This window comes from Primulina huaijiensis, unplaced genomic scaffold (genome assembly GCF_012295235.1).
Source record: "Primulina huaijiensis isolate GDHJ02 unplaced genomic scaffold, ASM1229523v2 scaffold29509, whole genome shotgun sequence".
Classification (NCBI taxonomy): Eukaryota; Viridiplantae; Streptophyta; class Magnoliopsida; order Lamiales; family Gesneriaceae; genus Primulina; species Primulina huaijiensis.
Window position 1 is genome coordinate 110,330 of NW_027357014.1, and position 22,450 is coordinate 132,779.

The 22,450-nt window shown below is 32.5% G+C and overlaps 3 protein-coding genes across 3 annotated transcripts; all 3 read right to left on the reverse strand.

Moving 5' to 3' along the window:
• Window positions 1–2,355: 2,355 nt before the first annotated feature.
• On the reverse strand, window positions 2,356–5,873 carry LOC140967874 (laccase-14-like). Its single transcript, XM_073428648.1, has 6 exons — window positions 5,722–5,873; window positions 5,404–5,555; window positions 5,049–5,293; window positions 4,175–4,303; window positions 2,688–3,632; window positions 2,356–2,585 (listed from the first exon to the last, which is right to left on the reverse strand). Exons 1-6 carry the CDS (start codon window positions 5,824–5,826, stop codon window positions 2,455–2,457), a joined length of 1,707 nt encoding a protein of 568 aa, XP_073284749.1. The 5' UTR covers window positions 5,827–5,873; the 3' UTR covers window positions 2,356–2,454.
• Window positions 5,874–11,088: 5,215 nt separating this feature from the next.
• Window positions 11,089–14,606, reverse strand: LOC140967866 (laccase-14-like). Its single transcript, XM_073428633.1, has 6 exons — window positions 14,455–14,606; window positions 14,137–14,288; window positions 13,782–14,026; window positions 12,908–13,036; window positions 11,421–12,365; window positions 11,089–11,318 (listed from the first exon to the last, which is right to left on the reverse strand). The coding sequence occupies exons 1-6, from the start codon at window positions 14,557–14,559 to the stop codon at window positions 11,188–11,190; spliced, it is 1,707 nt and encodes a 568-aa protein (XP_073284734.1). The 5' UTR covers window positions 14,560–14,606; the 3' UTR covers window positions 11,089–11,187.
• A 2,592-nt stretch (window positions 14,607–17,198) lies between these two features.
• LOC140967867 (laccase-15-like) lies at window positions 17,199–20,990 on the reverse strand. Its single transcript, XM_073428634.1, has 7 exons — window positions 20,743–20,990; window positions 20,472–20,623; window positions 20,103–20,347; window positions 19,830–19,958; window positions 18,789–19,076; window positions 17,750–18,415; window positions 17,199–17,523 (listed from the first exon to the last, which is right to left on the reverse strand). Exons 1-7 carry the CDS (start codon window positions 20,830–20,832, stop codon window positions 17,393–17,395), a joined length of 1,701 nt encoding a protein of 566 aa, XP_073284735.1. The 5' UTR covers window positions 20,833–20,990; the 3' UTR covers window positions 17,199–17,392.
• Window positions 20,991–22,450: the final 1,460 nt, after the last annotated feature.

A 22,450-nucleotide genomic window follows, 5' to 3' on the forward strand; every position in this document is an offset into this window, starting at 1 on the left:
CAAATCGTAGAACGTTAATATTTGTATCATATGTCAAGACATCTCAGAATCACTGCTATCTCATCATAAATTATTCAATGTTTCTTAATTCCACGTGAAAAAGTTTGTATCAAATATAAAATGAAAAATCAATAAAAATATATTGGAGGGACCAAAGTTGAAATCATCTTGTTATAATTTTTTGAAAGGAAAAAATTAACTTATTTGATATAATAAGTAAGAAGTTTAGACATCGCCAGCTAGACGGTTTGGAATTGCCGATTTTTCGGTTCAAAATATCCCAATCTCTAACTGTAACATTTGATAACGGTTTCAATTACGTTTATGATTATGGTTCGACCTTTATAATTTAGTAAAAAAAAAATTTTAAATGAATTTTTTTAGATAATCTATATTTCTATACTATTAAGTGTGAGACACTTATAGTAACTACTGTATAAGACATTAAAATATTTAATTTCATAAATTCTCTTAATTCTTAACTTACTAAAAACCTACTCAAATCACTTCATATTTTACATAGAAAAAAATCTAAACAAAACTTACCTTTTAAATCGAAAAACTCTTTTAAATTGAAAATAATTTCGTGTTAATTTTTAGTAGTATTTGATCAAATTAAAAATAATATATAATAACACATACAACGTATGTGCATCTTTTACTTGTAATAACCTAAATCATGCAACAAAATTTTATTTATTTTTTATTTTTTGACGGTGGCATTATGGGCGAGGTTTCAGGGTTCCGGTTGGAGCCATAAATTTTTAAATTTTAATTTAAACTTTTATTAAATTGGATTTAACTAAATTTTAAAAAAAAATTGAAAAACTGAAATAGATTACTATAAAGATTTTATTAAAACTTAAATAAATAAAATAAATTTTTGTTACAACTTTAAAGGAAAAAAAGTTTGAACTTAAATTTAAGTTGTATATTAATCATCTTAATTTTCAATCACGATGTTGATGATGTTTCTTCCAAGCTAGCTAGCTAGCATTCTTGACTTTAGAGTGAGAGGAAGAATTCTTTAATGACGGGATCCACAAATTAGACATAATCAGCCTAATTTCTTTCCTTCAAGTATTTGTAGAGGTAACTATACTCAAATAATAAATAATTCGGTTAGAGTAAATTAAGACTATTAATCTATAATAAAACAAAAATAGTCTGGGCACCTTACTGATTTAGAAAGTGTACATAAGAGACAAATAGTTTAAAATAGTTGAATTTACGAAAATCTTGTGAAGGATTATGGAAACCAATAAAATTGACAAAATTATTTCAGCACTATGAGATTAAAAATTTTTTGGGTAACATATCATTTCATCAAATTACTAATTACGAAATAAAATGTTACTTCAAATTTAAAGTGAAACCCATTTTTTTAACATGCAATGTCTAAATGGTATCTTACTTTGTCAATTTTGAAACAGAAGTCGATTACTATCTATTACTTTGCAATTAGAAATTGCCATAGTAAAAAAATGTCCAAGTATATTCTGCTAGTGAGTTCATTCATTCAATCACCAGTATTCAGATAAACAAGAGCGAGGGAGAAGAACACAAGAGAGACGCAAAAAGGAGATTAAAGATATTTAGGCTGTAAATTGAAGGCTATTAAGTAAAAATCTTTCCTTTCTATCTTCTGTAAAATCATTTGTTCTTGATAATAAGAAATGTTCTGCTCTCCCGTGGATGTAGGCCAATTAGGCCAAACTACATAATGATTTATGATTCTTATGTCTTGATTGATCAGATATTGTGAGCCAGTAGTATTGTTTAATTTCTTATGTCTAAGTGCATTCAAGAAACCAGTAATATTCGATGGATATATTTATTAACAAGTGGTGCCGTCGTGGGAATATAACCACATGAATGATACTGAGAAATTCACCGGGCCGGGTAAATGATTTTGGGTTATGCCGGAACAAGCTGATGCGTGCATTAATCTTGATCCAACAAGACTTAATCGGAGCTCTAACTGCATGGGGGAGGAATCTTCAAGCTCCGAGAAAGAAAAGGTTAAGACAAATGTATATAGACAAGAAATTATTTTGGATTAATCAATCTTTTTTTGTTTATTTATCTATTTTTTAGCCCAAAAAATCATATTACTTTCAAATAATCGTAATCGTGACACTTTTGTCAACGAAATTTATATGAAATCATATATATATTTATATAAAGACATTGGTGTCTCTGTTTTCATGTGCTGGCATTGATGGATAGAGCGTACCCACCGTTGCACATATTTCAAATATTGTGGTCATTCGGGATGCACCAACCATAAAAACTGAATGATGACGTCTATTATCGCAACAAACAATTTTTAAAAAAGAATTGTTATCATTATTACTTGAACTCAATGCTTGAAATTTTAGTATATTGTACAATAAATATAGGAGATATTACCATTAATTCTTGAACAAATTATATATATAATTGATATATCGACTAGCATCGTGGAAAATCTTTAGGTGGAGGCAACATTGTGGCATTTGAGCCCTTTCCATTTTTAACAATGAACACCATCTCCATTCCCCAACTTATATGACGCTCTAAATGACAATGCATGAGCCAAACACCTGCGGTACGTACACATAAATTAAATTAACTTAATTGTGATGGATTATATATATGTATGGTCAAAATCAGTTTAAATACAAGAACATCTTTTACTAAAGTACCTGGATTATTTGCTCTGAATCTGATGGCTGTCCATCCATTTCGAGGAACCGCGATTGTGTTTTGGAATGGAGGGTCCACTAGATTATAGTTCAAAGGATCCTTATCCTTATCAAAGTTTCCGAATCCCCATCCGACGACGTAAAAGCTGTGTCCATGTAAGTGCATGGGATGATCTATACCCGCAACACTATTTGTCCCTTGGAAGACAAGTTCCACGGTAGAATTATATTCAAGGACCCTCACTCTTGTTCCATTACCCGACCTCCACAAATCTTGGGGAACAAACGTTTCCGTGTAATTATACCTAAGTGGCGGCTTACTTGGAAAATCATTTGTATAAACACCCTTTATCCGATCATAATAAGCTTGAAGAACGGAAACACTAGGTAGAACGAAACTGTTGTTGTTCACACTTGCTGCAAATCTCCCGTTGAATGGCCCGGTGCAGTTAGTAGCATTGTTATCACATGGGAGCAAGTTGATAGAAAGTGTGAAGAACAAGATCGTACTTGGTTTCAAAGGTACATCAACTGGATGGGTTTTATCAGCCAAACTTCTGAGCTTTCCCGTAAAATTTGTCGAGGCGAGCGTGTCGTTTATTGCGGGGAGAGTTGGGAGAGAGGGAGAAGATGGGGTCGTGTAGTTTCCTAGGTACTCAACGATCGCGGTGGTGGTTGTGTTGTCAAAAGTTGCAGCACTGGCATAAACCCTAGCAGCCATGTAATATTGGCTAGGTTTTTGATTGGCTTCGAGCAAGAAATCGATGGTTTGGCCTGGGGAAATGGTGATGTAATCGCTGATTAATGGCTTTGTGTAGCTCCCATCTGATCCGACCACTGTGATATTATGGTTTGCGATTTTGAAGAACATAATGTTGTTCATTACCGCATTGACCATTCGGAACAAATATGTCTTGCCGTATTCCACCATCACTTTGAACGTATCTAACATGTTTAATTCAGGAAAAAATAAAGAATATGAGTTGAATACAATGTATAAATGAGATTCAATAATATTTATTTCTCGAGTTATAATTATTAATTTGAAATAACTTATTTCGATTTTACGATGATAAAAAAATAATTCCAAATATCTCTGGACAATTTGAAAGCTGGGATTTTCGAAGAAACATATTTTGGGCGACAGCGTTTCATTTGCGTGGTAATAAACATAGATAGAAGCTTTTCCATATATAGTGGAAAAATATCCAATCGTTCTCACCTTTCTTTTCCATTAATTTTCGTGGGCATTGACAAGAGACAATTAAGCTACTTAATTCTTAGAAATTATAATTTGCTTAATTTTATATGATTAATCACTAGGTGCATCTCACCACAACTATATATATGTCGACAATTCTTCCCGATTCTATTTCTATTGTAATTACCTTTATGAATATCAAACGACTCAGTTCGTGTGCGTGTGCGTGCTCGTTCACCTTCATTTTTTTAGAGAAAATTTTAAATAAATGGTAACAGAGTTTTACCATTTCGTGAGCATTGGTATAAATCTCCAGGTTGGCCATTGATAAGGAAAGCATCAGACACATTTGGATCCCCTCCAGTTCGTAGAAATTCACTCAAAACAGCCTGTATATCACTCTTCCACCACTCCCCTGCAATAAAACAAATTATAATAATAATATTTCAAGTTTGTAGAACCATCGTTTTACTAAAAACTATAGCTGATGATAACGATGCAACTTAAATATTTTAAATCATACAGCAGCTTAATCACCACTTTTCGATTGTTCTACCCAGCAGAGACAATTATTGTATCTAATAATATCTCTCAATAATTGCACTACTTGCAATCAATGTGGACCTTGACCATGATATCAGTTGTATGATCGAGCGCTTGCCATTTTACCAAAAACTATAACTGATGGTAATGGTGAAACTCAAATATTTTAAATTATACAACAGCATAAGGACCAGCTGAGACAATTATTACAACCAACAAAGCATTAGCTAATTATCATTTTCTTCCTTCTAGAGTTATTTTAAAGAACTTTAAATGTCCAAAGTCTTCGTTTTTTGTAAGGATTAGTCGACTTGAAAATTTTGTAAAATTAATTGATTATATATAATATGTTACATCTGTATAAAGAAAAACAATAAAGATTTTTATTTCAAAGCTCGATAAGTCTTCAACACGTTTCTAGAAATTTAATTTTCTTAGTCAAATTCAACAAATGGACCAGGGTGTGCAAAATACATAATTAATTTCTTGTAATTTGAGGTAGCCATGCATATATATTTAAAAAAAAAACGAAGACATGTAAAACCATACAAGTTATTTGTTATTTTGGAATCAGCGGAGATAAATAGTATATGGTATATATATGCGCACATATGTACCTAGTATGATTGGAATTTGTGCATAAGGTGTAGGAAAAGGATAGTCATTTTGAATCTTGGGATAGACGACGAGTGCACCGTGCACGGTGGCTCGCGACCAGTCGCTATGTGCATGCCACCACAAAGTTCCTATCTCATCTGATAGAACAATCCTTTGATTAAACATGGTTCCAGGTCGAATCGGGCACTGAGTAATGTACTCCGGTCCATCGGACCAAGGAAATCTTATCTGCTTCACGCCATGCCTACCAAGTAAATCGTTTTAGCGTAAAATTAGCTAGCTAGTATGTTCAAATAATGGTCACCAAATTAATTAATTAAGACAGAGCCAATATAGGAGCTAGGGCCGTCGTACCAATGAATGGTTATGTTTTCTTTTGCCTTGTTAATGACATCAATGACAATCGTGTCTCCTTGGGAGACATATATAGTCGGTCCTGGAAATTGTCCATTTACGGTCAATATGCTCTTGTTGCTGCAAAGCCTGCTGTAAGGAGTATCCGTTACCTGCAACAAATAAATCACGTTTTGGTCAAATATCAAATTGGAGATATTGATAGAGTAATGCTCAAAAGTCGGGAAAAAATTTGTTTCAATGTTTCATGCAACGTGGATAGACAAAAAGGCAAATTCGTTCCTAATATATATAAAAAAAGAGCAAAACGACACTTACCACAAAGTAATGGTGATGAGTCATTGCATGGATAGAGAGAGTAAAACCAAGGAACACAAGAAACAAGAAAGGCAACATTGCCATCTTCGAAAATAATCTAATCATATTTTTCAGGAAACCAGCTTTATGATCTTTTTCAAAAATGTGATCTTATATATATTTATAGAGAATGAGAATTGGAGGCCAAGCTACAAAGTCAGGGGTTTGATTTGGTCACGCCAAACAAATATGATTTGGTTTGTAATTCAACCTTTTATTCCTCTTTGAATATCCATGCCAAGCGAAGAAAAACAGGAACATACGTACATTCATACGTACACGCACATACAAGCTAGCTAGCTAGCTAGCTTGCTAGTGATTAACATATAGAGAAGGTTATGGTAAGTGTGTGTACGCAAGGTTTGATATTAGAAATGGTATCACACGTTTATAAATCTGGGAAAATTATATTTTTTGTTTCATAAAGTGTTTTTGTGATTTGCATTGGTCTTCTTCGTTGTAAAATTTTCGTATGCTATTTTTGTTGTTTTATTAATTTTGGTCATTTTTTCTGACGTGATGTTGATACGATACTAATGTGTACAACGTCACATCAGTGTTGTTGGTGAGTTTTCCATAACACTTTCACGAGATTTACAACTTGAAGATGATACGACTCAAGAAAATATGGTAGCAATTTCGAATTCGAGACAAGAGAGAACTCTTTGTCCTTAAAAACAAACTTGTCCACCACATGGTGCTCACGGGATATGACAATCGTCTTCTAAAATACAAAGACTTCTAACTTATGATAGTAACACTACAAATCACGAGTTGCATAAGTATAAAATGAAGCAAACTCATTTTTGAAAAGAAAGAAGAAGAAAAGTATAATATGAATGTAAATGATCTTCTTCTGTATGATTATCTCAAAGTTGATGTTATTTTTTCTCTTTGTCATTTTAATTCATTATTATGGATTGATATTTAAGCTAGGGCACAAAGGGGCTCCTCTGTGCGACAGGAGGTGAGGAGGCGCTTAGGCGCCTCTACATGCTTACCACCGCGGCCTGGAATCTGGGCCGCATGTGGGATGCCTCCCCTTACTTATAGAACAATCAGTTTCGAGTTTTATATATTTATTAGCTTAATTTTTATTAATTAAGCTATAAATTTATCTAACAATCAGCATTTTCAATAAAAAGATGATTAAAATTGTCAAAATTTATTAATACTAAAATTTAATGAAATAAATGGCTAAGATCACGAATAAACAAATATATATGATCAATTTTGACATTAATGTATATATTTTTAAGTAATGCCAGTCAATTTTATTTTTAAACCAATCGGAGGATTTGAATTTCTAATTAGATTATTAAGAAAGATTAAAGATTGCATTACGTAAAATTAAAATATTAGGAATAAATTGTAATTCACTGGTTACAGTTTTTGTCATATGAAATATAATATTATTTTGGATTCTGTACGAGGAGGTATATTTGGATTTGCCTTTGACAACTGGTGGAGGGGTTTTATCAGTTTAGTTGGCTTTGTTTTCTTCGGATTTATCGCGTTGATAAAATATTGCTGATCGAAGTGACAGTGACGGATTCGAGGTAGCTGTTTTAGTTAGAATAATAAGGTTGTATTTGGATTCAACAATTTGATATCTATGATTTCGAATTTATTTTCTTTGTTCAATAAGTTAATTAGATGAAATTCATATTTATATTCTATTTATTTACACTATAATCATATATATCACAATAAATTTCAAATGATTTCAATTACAAATTCATCGTGACTAGTATAATTGTAGATCAAATAATTAGGGAGATGAATTCATGAATTTAATTTGTTTAAGTCATGTAAATAATGAAAATATATTTAAACAATGGATTTCAAATGTTTGTATCCAAATACAACACAAGGTTGTAATGAATTCGAGACGATATATTTTAAATTTCTCGTCTTGCTTGGATAGACAAAATTTAAGTGAATTTGAAATCACTCAATATTAAGCATTCAAGTTATGCAATTTCAATATTAATTGTGGTGAATTTTAAATATACTAAATATTTCTCAATTCAAATTCATAAATTCAAGTTTAAACCTAATTATTTGTTTAATCAGAACAAGATAAGTGTGTACGTGCAACTCAATTCTGACAAATTATTTATAAAATTGTCGGTGTAATTAATTTGTTGATTTTTATAAAGTTCACATTCTAATTTTCTTTATATATTTATTATTTGGGAAATTAAAATTTAGAATAGTCTTCGCCTGCAATTGGCTAGAGAACTATTGCAGACGCGTGGAAGAATAAATCAATGATTTTGATCGGATGAAAGAAAAACACAGCAAGACATTCCAAGAAGTATTTACAAGTCCAATCTTATATTATATTATTATTATTATGTAAAGAAATACGTGGACTATGTATCATTACCCAAAAACAATAAATGCATGAAGAAAATACAATAAAGATTAATTAAAACATATATAATTAATTTTTGCAAATAAATTAGCTTGATTGACTGGAATTTGGCTCCTAATTATATAAACGATTATTATGTATACACGTGTATTAGCTAGTTTAATTACCCACATTACGTTAAGTGTGTGTATACCGCGCGTATTCTATATTTTTTAAAGAAATAATTTAATCACTCAAAAAGATTTTAATGTAGTCATGTTATGATTAAATAAGATGCATGCATTTATCAAATGAATGAATTTAATAGAAATTTGTGAAACATTTAAGCTGATTCAAACCTTAGCTAGACACTTTTTTATTCTAAAATTAATTTTTTTTAAAATATATAATACAACAATTAAACACATGATTATTTCGATTGCTATCAAAATAAAAGTTGTAATACACCTAATAACTTGCAATTGATGAGAAGAAATTAACTATGATCTCATTTTGATGTCAATTAATTAAAGGATCGAATAACTTTTTACTTTAAAAATTTTAAATAGATAAAAATTTATAAATAAGGATAGGAACAACGATCATGATTTTTTTCTTACACTTTAATTATCAATCCCAATTCTATGTACGTGTAATTGATGAGGATAATGAGATGTAATTAATAGTTTGAGGTGGTTTAATTGACTTGTCATAATTCAATCACAAAAACTCTTATGAGATCGTTTCACGAGTTAATTCTATGAGAAGAATCTCTTATCTGATGTAACCCATGAAAAATATTACTTTTTATGTCAAAGATATTAATTTTTCATTCGATATATTAATCGAGTCGACCTGTCTCACGGATATTTTTTTTTAAAAAATAAAATTTTGTATCGACACACACATTTAATTGGACTGGATCAAAGTCTCTAGAATGAAAAGTAAATTTTATTTGATTACGCGAATATATTTTCAAAGTCTCTAGAATGAAAAGTAAATTTTCTCTTATATATGTTAGTTTCTTCCACAAAAATATATATTCAACCTGTATTTTTTCATATCCATTTTCAATCTCTTTTGGTTCAAATTTTCTCAGTTTCAAAAATATAATATTATTTAATTATTAAACAAGTATTCTATACATTCACTATATTNACCTTTTAAATCGAAAAACTCTTTTAAATTGAAAATAATTTCGTGTTAATTTTTAGTAGTATTTGATCAAATTAAAAATAATATATAATAACACATACAACGTATGTGCATCTTTTACTTGTAATAACCTAAATCATGCAACAAAATTTTATTTATTTTTTATTTTTTGACGGTGGCATTATGGGCGAGGTTTCAGGGTTCCGGTTGGAGCCATAAATTTTTAAATTTTAATTTAAACTTTTATTAAATTGGATTTAACTAAATTTTAAAAAAAAATTGAAAAACTGAAATAGATTACTATAAAGATTTTATTAAAACTTAAATAAATAAAATAAATTTTTGTTACAACTTTAAAGGAAAAAAAGTTTGAACTTAAATTTAAGTTGTATATTAATCATCTTAATTTTCAATCACGATGTTGATGATGTTTCTTCCAAGCTAGCTAGCTAGCATTCTTGACTTTAGAGTGAGAGGAAGAATTCTTTAATGACGGGATCCACAAATTAGACATAATCAGCCTAATTTCTTTCCTTCAAGTATTTGTAGAGGTAACTATACTCAAATAATAAATAATTCGGTTAGAGTAAATTAAGACTATTAATCTATAATAAAACAAAAATAGTCTGGGCACCTTACTGATTTAGAAAGTGTACATAAGAGACAAATAGTTTAAAATAGTTGAATTTACGAAAATCTTGTGAAGGATTATGGAAACCAATAAAATTGACAAAATTATTTCAGCACTATGAGATTAAAAATTTTTTGGGTAACATATCATTTCATCAAATTACTAATTACGAAATAAAATGTTACTTCAAATTTAAAGTGAAACCCATTTTTTTAACATGCAATGTCTAAATGGTATCTTACTTTGTCAATTTTGAAACAGAAGTCGATTACTATCTATTACTTTGCAATTAGAAATTGCCATAGTAAAAAAATGTCCAAGTATATTCTGCTAGTGAGTTCATTCATTCAATCACCAGTATTCAGATAAACAAGAGCGAGGGAGAAGAACACAAGAGAGACGCAAAAAGGAGATTAAAGATATTTAGGCTGTAAATTGAAGGCTATTAAGTAAAAATCTTTCCTTTCTATCTTCTGTAAAATCATTTGTTCTTGATAATAAGAAATGTTCTGCTCTCCCGTGGATGTAGGCCAATTAGGCCAAACTACATAATGATTTATGATTCTTATGTCTTGATTGATCAGATATTGTGAGCCAGTAGTATTGTTTAATTTCTTATGTCTAAGTGCATTCAAGAAACCAGTAATATTCGATGGATATATTTATTAACAAGTGGTGCCGTCGTGGGAATATAACCACATGAATGATACTGAGAAATTCACCGGGCCGGGTAAATGATTTTGGGTTATGCCGGAACAAGCTGATGCGTGCATTAATCTTGATCCAACAAGACTTAATCGGAGCTCTAACTGCATGGGGGAGGAATCTTCAAGCTCCGAGAAAGAAAAGGTTAAGACAAATGTATATAGACAAGAAATTATTTTGGATTAATCAATCTTTTTTTGTTTATTTATCTATTTTTTAGCCCAAAAAATCATATTACTTTCAAATAATCGTAATCGTGACACTTTTGTCAACGAAATTTATATGAAATCATATATATATTTATATAAAGACATTGGTGTCTCTGTTTTCATGTGCTGGCATTGATGGATAGAGCGTACCCACCGTTGCACATATTTCAAATATTGTGGTCATTCGGGATGCACCAACCATAAAAACTGAATGATGACGTCTATTATCGCAACAAACAATTTTTAAAAAAGAATTGTTATCATTATTACTTGAACTCAATGCTTGAAATTTTAGTATATTGTACAATAAATATAGGAGATATTACCATTAATTCTTGAACAAATTATATATATAATTGATATATCGACTAGCATCGTGGAAAATCTTTAGGTGGAGGCAACATTGTGGCATTTGAGCCCTTTCCATTTTTAACAATGAACACCATCTCCATTCCCCAACTTATATGACGCTCTAAATGACAATGCATGAGCCAAACACCTGCGGTACGTACACATAAATTAAATTAACTTAATTGTGATGGATTATATATATGTATGGTCAAAATCAGTTTAAATACAAGAACATCTTTTACTAAAGTACCTGGATTATTTGCTCTGAATCTGATGGCTGTCCATCCATTTCGAGGAACCGCGATTGTGTTTTGGAATGGAGGGTCCACTAGATTATAGTTCAAAGGATCCTTATCCTTATCAAAGTTTCCGAATCCCCATCCGACGACGTAAAAGCTGTGTCCATGTAAGTGCATGGGATGATCTATACCCGCAACACTATTTGTCCCTTGGAAGACAAGTTCCACGGTAGAATTATATTCAAGGACCCTCACTCTTGTTCCATTACCCGACCTCCACAAATCTTGGGGAACAAACGTTTCCGTGTAATTATACCTAAGTGGCGGCTTACTTGGAAAATCATTTGTATAAACACCCTTTATCCGATCATAATAAGCTTGAAGAACGGAAACACTAGGTAGAACGAAACTGTTGTTGTTCACACTTGCTGCAAATCTCCCGTTGAATGGCCCGGTGCAGTTAGTAGCATTGTTATCACATGGGAGCAAGTTGATAGAAAGTGTGAAGAACAAGATCGTACTTGGTTTCAAAGGTACATCAACTGGATGGGTTTTATCAGCCAAACTTCTGAGCTTTCCCGTAAAATTTGTCGAGGCGAGCGTGTCGTTTATTGCGGGGAGAGTTGGGAGAGAGGGAGAAGATGGGGTCGTGTAGTTTCCTAGGTACTCAACGATCGCGGTGGTGGTTGTGTTGTCAAAAGTTGCAGCACTGGCATAAACCCTAGCAGCCATGTAATATTGGCTAGGTTTTTGATTGGCTTCGAGCAAGAAATCGATGGTTTGGCCTGGGGAAATGGTGATGTAATCGCTGATTAATGGCTTTGTGTAGCTCCCATCTGATCCGACCACTGTGATATTATGGTTTGCGATTTTGAAGAACATAATGTTGTTCATTACCGCATTGACCATTCGGAACAAATATGTCTTGCCGTATTCCACCATCACTTTGAACGTATCTAACATGTTTAATTCAGGAAAAAATAAAGAATATGAGTTGAATACAATGTATAAATGAGATTCAATAATATTTATTTCTCGAGTTATAATTATTAATTTGAAATAACTTATTTCGATTTTACGATGATAAAAAAATAATTCCAAATATCTCTGGACAATTTGAAAGCTGGGATTTTCGAAGAAACATATTTTGGGCGACAGCGTTTCATTTGCGTGGTAATAAACATAGATAGAAGCTTTTCCATATATAGTGGAAAAATATCCAATCGTTCTCACCTTTCTTTTCCATTAATTTTCGTGGGCATTGACAAGAGACAATTAAGCTACTTAATTCTTAGAAATTATAATTTGCTTAATTTTATATGATTAATCACTAGGTGCATCTCACCACAACTATATATATGTCGACAATTCTTCCCGATTCTATTTCTATTGTAATTACCTTTATGAATATCAAACGACTCAGTTCGTGTGCGTGTGCGTGCTCGTTCACCTTCATTTTTTTAGAGAAAATTTTAAATAAATGGTAACAGAGTTTTACCATTTCGTGAGCATTGGTATAAATCTCCAGGTTGGCCATTGATAAGGAAAGCATCAGACACATTTGGATCCCCTCCAGTTCGTAGAAATTCACTCAAAACAGCCTGTATATCACTCTTCCACCACTCCCCTGCAATAAAACAAATTATAATAATAATATTTCAAGTTTGTAGAACCATCGTTTTACTAAAAACTATAGCTGATGATAACGATGCAACTTAAATATTTTAAATCATACAGCAGCTTAATCACCACTTTTCGATTGTTCTACCCAGCAGAGACAATTATTGTATCTAATAATATCTCTCAATAATTGCACTACTTGCAATCAATGTGGACCTTGACCATGATATCAGTTGTATGATCGAGCGCTTGCCATTTTACCAAAAACTATAACTGATGGTAATGGTGAAACTCAAATATTTTAAATTATACAACAGCATAAGGACCAGCTGAGACAATTATTACAACCAACAAAGCATTAGCTAATTATCATTTTCTTCCTTCTAGAGTTATTTTAAAGAACTTTAAATGTCCAAAGTCTTCGTTTTTTGTAAGGATTAGTCGACTTGAAAATTTTGTAAAATTAATTGATTATATATAATATGTTACATCTGTATAAAGAAAAACAATAAAGATTTTTATTTCAAAGCTCGATAAGTCTTCAACACGTTTCTAGAAATTTAATTTTCTTAGTCAAATTCAACAAATGGACCAGGGTGTGCAAAATACATAATTAATTTCTTGTAATTTGAGGTAGCCATGCATATATATTTAAAAAAAAAACGAAGACATGTAAAACCATACAAGTTATTTGTTATTTTGGAATCAGCGGAGATAAATAGTATATGGTATATATATGCGCACATATGTACCTAGTATGATTGGAATTTGTGCATAAGGTGTAGGAAAAGGATAGTCATTTTGAATCTTGGGATAGACGACGAGTGCACCGTGCACGGTGGCTCGCGACCAGTCGCTATGTGCATGCCACCACAAAGTTCCTATCTCATCTGATAGAACAATCCTTTGATTAAACATGGTTCCAGGTCGAATCGGGCACTGAGTAATGTACTCCGGTCCATCGGACCAAGGAAATCTTATCTGCTTCACGCCATGCCTACCAAGTAAATCGTTTTAGCGTAAAATTAGCTAGCTAGTATGTTCAAATAATGGTCACCAAATTAATTAATTAAGACAGAGCCAATATAGGAGCTAGGGCCGTCGTACCAATGAATGGTTATGTTTTCTTTTGCCTTGTTAATGACATCAATGACAATCGTGTCTCCTTGGGAGACATATATAGTCGGTCCTGGAAATTGTCCATTTACGGTCAATATGCTCTTGTTGCTGCAAAGCCTGCTGTAAGGAGTATCCGTTACCTGCAACAAATAAATCACGTTTTGGTCAAATATCAAATTGGAGATATTGATAGAGTAATGCTCAAAAGTCGGGAAAAAATTTGTTTCAATGTTTCATGCAACGTGGATAGACAAAAAGGCAAATTCGTTCCTAATATATATAAAAAAAGAGCAAAACGACACTTACCACAAAGTAATGGTGATGAGTCATTGCATGGATAGAGAGAGTAAAACCAAGGAACACAAGAAACAAGAAAGGCAACATTGCCATCTTCGAAAATAATCTAATCATATTTTTCAGGAAACCAGCTTTATGATCTTTTTCAAAAATGTGATCTTATATATATTTATAGAGAATGAGAATTGGAGGCCAAGCTACAAAGTCAGGGGTTTGATTTGGTCACGCCAAACAAATATGATTTGGTTTGTAATTCAACCTTTTATTCCTCTTTGAATATCCATGCCAAGCGAAGAAAAACAGGAACATACGTACATTCATACGTACACGCACATACAAGCTAGCTAGCTAGCTAGCTTGCTAGTGATTAACATATAGAGAAGGTTATGGTAAGTGTGTGTACGCAAGGTTTGATATTAGAAATGGTATCACACGTTTATAAATCTGGGAAAATTATATTTTTTGTTTCATAAAGTGTTTTTGTGATTTGCATTGGTCTTCTTCGTTGTAAAATTTTCGTATGCTATTTTTGTTGTTTTATTAATTTTGGTCATTTTTTCTGACGTGATGTTGATACGATACTAATGTGTACAACGTCACATCAGTGTTGTTGGTGAGTTTTCCATAACACTTTCACGAGATTTACAACTTGAAGATGATACGACTCAAGAAAATATGGTAGCAATTTCGAATTCGAGACAAGAGAGAACTCTTTGTCCTTAAAAACAAACTTGTCCACCACATGGTGCTCACGGGATATGACAATCGTCTTCTAAAATACAAAGACTTCTAACTTATGATAGTAACACTACAAATCACGAGTTGCATAAGTATAAAATGAAGCAAACTCATTTTTGAAAAGAAAGAAGAAGAAAAGTATAATATGAATGTAAATGATCTTCTTCTGTATGATTATCTCAAAGTTGATGTTATTTTTTCTCTTTGTCATTTTAATTCATTATTATGGATTGATATTTAAGCTAGGGCACAAAGGGGCTCCTCTGTGCGACAGGAGGTGAGGAGGCGCTTAGGCGCCTCTACATGCTTACCACCGCGGCCTGGAATCTGGGCCGCATGTGGGATGCCTCCCCTTACTTATAGAACAATCAGTTTCGAGTTTTATATATTTATTAGCTTAATTTTTATTAATTAAGCTATAAATTTATCTAACAATCAGCATTTTCAATAAAAAGATGATTAAAATTGTCAAAATTTATTAATACTAAAATTTAATGAAATAAATGGCTAAGATCACGAATAAACAAATATATATGATCAATTTTGACATTAATGTATATATTTTTAAGTAATGCCAGTCAATTTTATTTTTAAACCAATCGGAGGATTTGAATTTCTAATTAGATTATTAAGAAAGATTAANGGAAAATTGAGTCCGACTCAGAGTTATAATGTAATTGAAATAACTACAGTATTTCTGGTACTTGTTCCCGTCATAATTATTCGTGGTATTGTTTCCAATTATTACTATGTAATTTTTCCCTAACATATATAATTGTAATACTCCCATCAACGTTGAACAGCTGGCCTCAATCCTCATATGTTGTTTGGGTAATTATGTATGGCTATAACAGATTATTTATTAATTCATTAATTAATTTACTTAGTTGATTAATTGATTGATTAACGGAGATGCCCACATTCAAACAGACCTCCTGCAGGCCTATGTTTGTCGATAAAATGTGTAAGTATTAATATTTTGGTTTACTAATGTATTTGTTTCAGTTTCCTAATGTTGGTTTACTTAAGTAACATGAATTTTTGAAAAGTATTATTTCTTATATATTTTATTTTCAGTCGTTCTTCAGTTTTTATGTGTATTAAAGTATAAAATTATTCCCATTAAAAAAGTATAAAATTATTTAAAAAATTATGTAACAAACATAAAAATAACATCATACGAAAATATATTTGATCAACTAATCGGAATCACTTTAGAAAATTGTGTTGGACTTTGGAGGATTATTGGGCTGTTCTATTCTGAATGGAAAATTTTGACTAGTGCCTTATGACATTGATAAGTGGATGCTTAAGTGTAGAAGGAGTGTCTCATGTAGTAAAATAATATTAACACAAGTAAGCTTATAATATTGATTTATATTTTGTGAATGTATAAGAATGATTGGTAAAGATGTTTTCTCTCGCACACCCTTGTGTATGGGTGCAAATCAAGGGAACGATTTGCACTGAAAAATGCTTGACTTATGTGCAAGTATACGAGCGTGACACGAGTGTGTCGAATGTCGGGCCGATCAAGGCAAAACTGGCCACCTGACTTTTACTATTTTCCTGAATTTTTATTTTCGAAAATTCACTCTAATTCTTTCTGGATGTGACATTCCACGGTGCTCCATATGGCTGATTGTTGGTGTTCTAGTTGAGTAATCTTTGGCCTTTCGGATGGCGTATGTGACTGTCTATGTGGAACTCAAGTGCCTATATATAGAGGCTGCCTCAAGTTCTTCAAGCATATCTCACACTCACATATTACTTTCATCTCCAACTCGCATATTACTTTCATCTCCAACACGTGATAAAATTCACGTATTTCTTCAGTTCGCCGACGTAATACCTTCATACTAGGTTACTGCTGTTTGTTCCATTGTATTATGAGAAATAGTCCTCTAACTTGATCATCGAAGCTCATACCGAAGAAGACGAATCTATTTCAAGGACATTGTACTTCATACAAAATCCATAAATAATATTATTCATAATCTTAAGATATATCAATCTTACCTCCAAACTTCTATGTAAAATATACACAAGAATATGCTTAAAAATACCAACATTCATATCATAATTACACACACCATACCTTTTCTTAATTAAATTTTAGTCACACACAGTTTACATAATATATACTCAAATTCAAAACATTCGATAAGTAGAAATCATAATATATAATTTCTTGACAGCATCATGAACATCAACACGGTGGCATGTCCGGTGGCGGTGGCAGTAACCATTCGTCCGCGCGCTTCCCGTTTTTCACAATGAAAACTGTGTTCATTCCCCATACTAGGTGACGTTCAAAATGGCAATGCATAAACCATACCCCTATTTTAAGCAAAATAAGAGTCAGATATAACATATTTATAAACCAATAATTGCAAATATATCATTTACTGCATAACTTTGTCCCTCAACTTTATTTTAAAAAGTATAATTATAGTAAGATCAAGGCATTCTTTTCAATTAAAAACCGTGTTTCAAAATATTATGTTCCAATCAAATTAAACAGCAGACATTTACTTCATTTAAGAAAGTAAATTAATGTTATCACCTGGATTATCTGCCTTGAATCGAATTGCGGTCCATCCGTTCCTTGGGACACCAATGGTGTTACGTAGAGGAGGGTCGACAAGATTATATTTCGATGTGTCACGGCGCTCATCGAAATTCCCGAACCCGTGCCCCACAACGTAGAAACTGAATCCATGTAAATGCATAGGATGATCTATCCCGGCAACAAGATTTGTGCCTTGTAAAACCAGTTCTACCAATGACTTATACTCCAGAACTTTCGCTTGTGTCCCTCTTTTCGCAATCTCTAGTTCCAGGGGAAGAAAATCTGCAGTGTAGTTGAACACGAAGGGCGGATGACTCGGGAAACGCTTTCCAAACACGCCACGAATGCCGTAGTAGTACGCCTCTAGAATGTCGAACCAAGGGCTCACAAAGCTGACGTTGTTCATGCTGGCGCCGAGACGTGTCCCGTTCGGGCCTGCGCATGTTTGGTTGGGAGAGCATGGGAATGCGTTTACGGAGATTGTCGATATGAGTCGTTTGGTTATGTTGAGAGGGACCAAGGCTGGATGGGATTCAGAGTTCAAACTTCTGAGGCTGTATGTGAAGTTTACAGCTGCAGAAGTGTCGTTGTAGTAGGGAAGGTAGGGCAGAAAAGGCATCGTCGTGGAAGGACCGTGACGCCCTCGATATCTTATGATCCCTGCATTAGTGGTGGAGTCATAAATTACAGGAAAATTTGGTGATAAATTTACAAAAGATTTTTTTATGCTTATGTAGAATAATTAATTGCATTTTCGAATCCCCGCAACGGAACTCGTATGTAAAATCCTAGCTTGTAAAAATTGAAATGGATTAAACCCACCTATATTTTAAATAACAGATCATAAAAACCCATAGTTTATAGTATGCAAAGTATTTAAGAGCGTCAAATGACATAAATTAGGGTTTTTCATCTTTCATCTTCATTGTTTAAAACGGATTGATATCTGCATATTTTCACAAGTCTTTAGGTTTTTCAACTTAATTACGTTTTTACCATGGATCATATATATATATTACAATTTATCCTTTACCTGTAGTCGTTGTGTTGTCAAAACTAACCCCAACACCATTTACATATGGTCTGGCGGCCATGTAGTATCGGTCGTGTTCTCGTTGATCGGCACGTAGAAGGCAGTCCATGGTCTGTCCTGGGCTAATTGCGATATAATCTCTGGTCAGAGGTTTAGTGTAGCTCGCATCCGTTCCAACAACTGTTAGCTTGTGTTTAGCCACCCCAAAGAAGAGGATTTCATTCAAGTCCGAATTGATTATACGAAGGAGATATGTGTTGCCATATGTCACATTCACTTTAAATGTGCCTACCAAATATTCCACAATTACAAAGTTTGTTTTGAAATAACACGTACATATATATACGTAAATGACATTAATCATATAAGAAGAGAAGCTGTCCATTTTTAGGTGTTAATGCAACAAAGATGTAATCAATTTTAAGGTTCTTTAATTTCAGCAAATTAGCTAGCTGTGGCCTTTTTGCATTATTACGTTCTATTCCATATTGCCAAATTCTTCTATATATAGGTCGATTCATTAAAGCCGGCGGACACAAATGGATCTTTCTTGTTGGCCGATTATACTATATTGAAAGAGGAGACTATATCGTCGTTCAAAATTAAATACATGTTACAGAGACAATAAAATTCTTATATGACACCCAAAAATGTTGATTTAGACCAAAAAACGTCGACGTGACATGACAACCAAAAATGTTTATGTGTCACCGACGTCACGTCAACGCTCCGATGAGAAAAGACTTAAAATGAGAGAAAGTGTAAGTTAATTAACTAAAATCATGATTTGACTAATAACATGATAAAAAATAAAAAATATGCAAGTTATTAGACCAAAAATATTATTTTATGGAATTATGATACGGAAAATATTATTGTCTATGTTTTACAACATTAGTTACGTTAGTTTGTATATGTACTAATGAAAAATTCGTAATTTGTTGACTGGTCCGTTGCTGATACACACCACAATTCCCTCGTGTACTCAAGTATGCATGTGGAATAAAAAATAACTTTAAATGATAGCAACTTGAAACCCACCAGGTTTTGAGCATGGATAAAAATCCCCAGGCTGACCATTTAAAGTATATGCATCAGAATCCCTCGGTTGCCCTCCACTAGCAACAAATTCCTCATAAACTTTCATTATATCCTTTTTCCACCACTCCCCTACACTCAAAAGCACGTCGTATTTAGACATCGATCAAAACAACCTCAATGATATATACGTTCTGTATATATTAAAATAATTGAGGCAAAAATTAACTCGGAATATGAATTGCATATATTTAATTAAAATGTATATATGCACACCTAGTATGATTGGAATCTCTGCAACGGGTCTGTGGAATGGGTAGGACGTTCCTTGTTTCGGGTAGATGATGATCGCGCCATGCACCGTAGCACGAGACCAATCACTATGTGCATGCCACCATAACGTCCCTTCTTCTGTTGAAAATATAACCCTTTGGCTGAACTTGTTTCCAGGTTGGATCGGACATTGTGTGACATATTCAGGGCCATCTGTCCAAGGATTTCTAGGCTGTTTCACCCCATGCCTGAAAATTTTCATGGCCTTTTACATAACTTCCAAGCCATAAGCATACGTACATAGCGTAAACTTCTATCAACTTTTCTAACAAATCAATGCACTAGCAATGATAATCACAGAAATTTTCTTACCAGTGGATGGTGAGGTTGTATTTTCCTCTGTTATGGACATCCACAACTATAGTGTCACCCTTGTGAACTTTCAGAGTTGGCCCCGGAAACTGCCCATTCACCGTCAAAATCTTCTTTTCCTTACATAATCTCATGTATGAAGCTTCCGTCACCTAAAAATACAATTTATATTTATACCATACAATATATACAACACCCGAAATTTCATATACGACACGAACTTGAGGCTAAGAGGACGAGGTACAGTTATATAACGATATTTAGCACTCACAATGAAACGATAACGACGAACGAAGGCTCCCGAACTAAGGGAGGAAACAAAGATTATGAAAATTAGAACATGAAGGTATTTAAGATACATTTTTATGCAGATGTTAGAACAAATATTATGTTAAATTCTATATATTATATATAACATTGAAGCGTATTTCTCCAGGACTTTATTTATAGAGTTGTGTGGAGGAAATACGAAAAAGGGGTTCAGTTGGCTGACTAATGCAATATATAATTAGATGTAGTAAGGAAAAATATTTTGGCAAATTGGCATATGCATCTATAGAAGTGGACACTTAAGACTTTAGTGTCCTTATATTATCTTATATATTAATATTGACCGATCGATATTAATTAGTTTGGGAGTAAAATCAATATTTGCTTCTACGTTAATGTAAAATAATTTCGTTGATCAAAATCTTCTTAGAAGGATAGTAGTTAAAGAATATACTAAAGAAATGCGTAGCACGCAGTGTTACAGATATGGAAAAACACATACATTAATTCCTCATTCTTGGAATTGAAGTTAAGTGAATATATTTTTTGAGTGTTCAAGAAGAAGTGATCGAGTAATGGACATTACGGGAACAGGTATTATGAGTGCTATCTCCATTAAACACTAAAAAAAATACCAAAAATAACTCTTAATTATCAATGCATTCAATTCAAGATATCGATGGAACACCGTCCTAGGGCTTGAGATTTAGGTCATAACTTATATGGTTTTGTCTTCTTTTTTTTTTTTTCTCAAATGTATTTCATGAAAGAGTATTTTTTCTTTGTTCACTATCTTGTTCGATTTTAGGTTTTTGTTCGCTAAGTTTTCAAAGTTTGGTTTTGGTATAATTACTTTTATTTTTGACTATTATCGTCTAATTGTTGACGTGAAATCGAAAAATACTGACAAGTTACCGGAAAATGCAGACCTGACATCGAAAAAATGTTGATCGGACATAAAAAATTTTTTGACTTATCATATGTCACATCAGCAATTGAACCAAAATAACTGAAAATTAAAAGTCATTATACCAAAAACAAATTAACTTCATATATAGCCCAAAATTGAACAAGTTAATGAATTAAAAAATTCATTTTTCCTTAAATATTAATACATGATACGTGTGCTATGAAATTTAAAAAAAATAGAAAAAAAAAAAGAAAATTAAGAGTTAGCACAATGAAAAGTAAATAATTTCTAAAACCAGCTTGATATTAAAAGCTTCGAGTGAAGTAATGTTCTAAATTTAGACATTTCCAGATCATAAACCAAAGATAATTAATTACTAAGATGTTCTTGCTTGCAATCAAAGCATAGATATTGTATTTGTCGACAAGTGACTCATCTTTTCTTCCTTTGGTAAAACATAGTTTTCTTGTATCTATCCTGATTGGAATCGGGACCAGACCCTTATTTTTTATGGTCAGTCTGTGCAAACGGTGGAGATGTGAAATACATTCAAAATCCAATACAAAACTCGAAATTTCACTGTTTTCTCAGTATATATATAACACGTTTAATATATTTTAAAAAGACAAATTTTAATTATATATACACACACACACACACACACACACTAATCCTCTAGGATTTGACCTGTGTATCACACGCACTAGGAATATTGGAAAAGGGAAATAAATTGTTCTATTAAAAGGTAATTTTTGTCCTTTAAAAAAGGTAATTTTTGTTCTTAATTAGCATTCGTAAG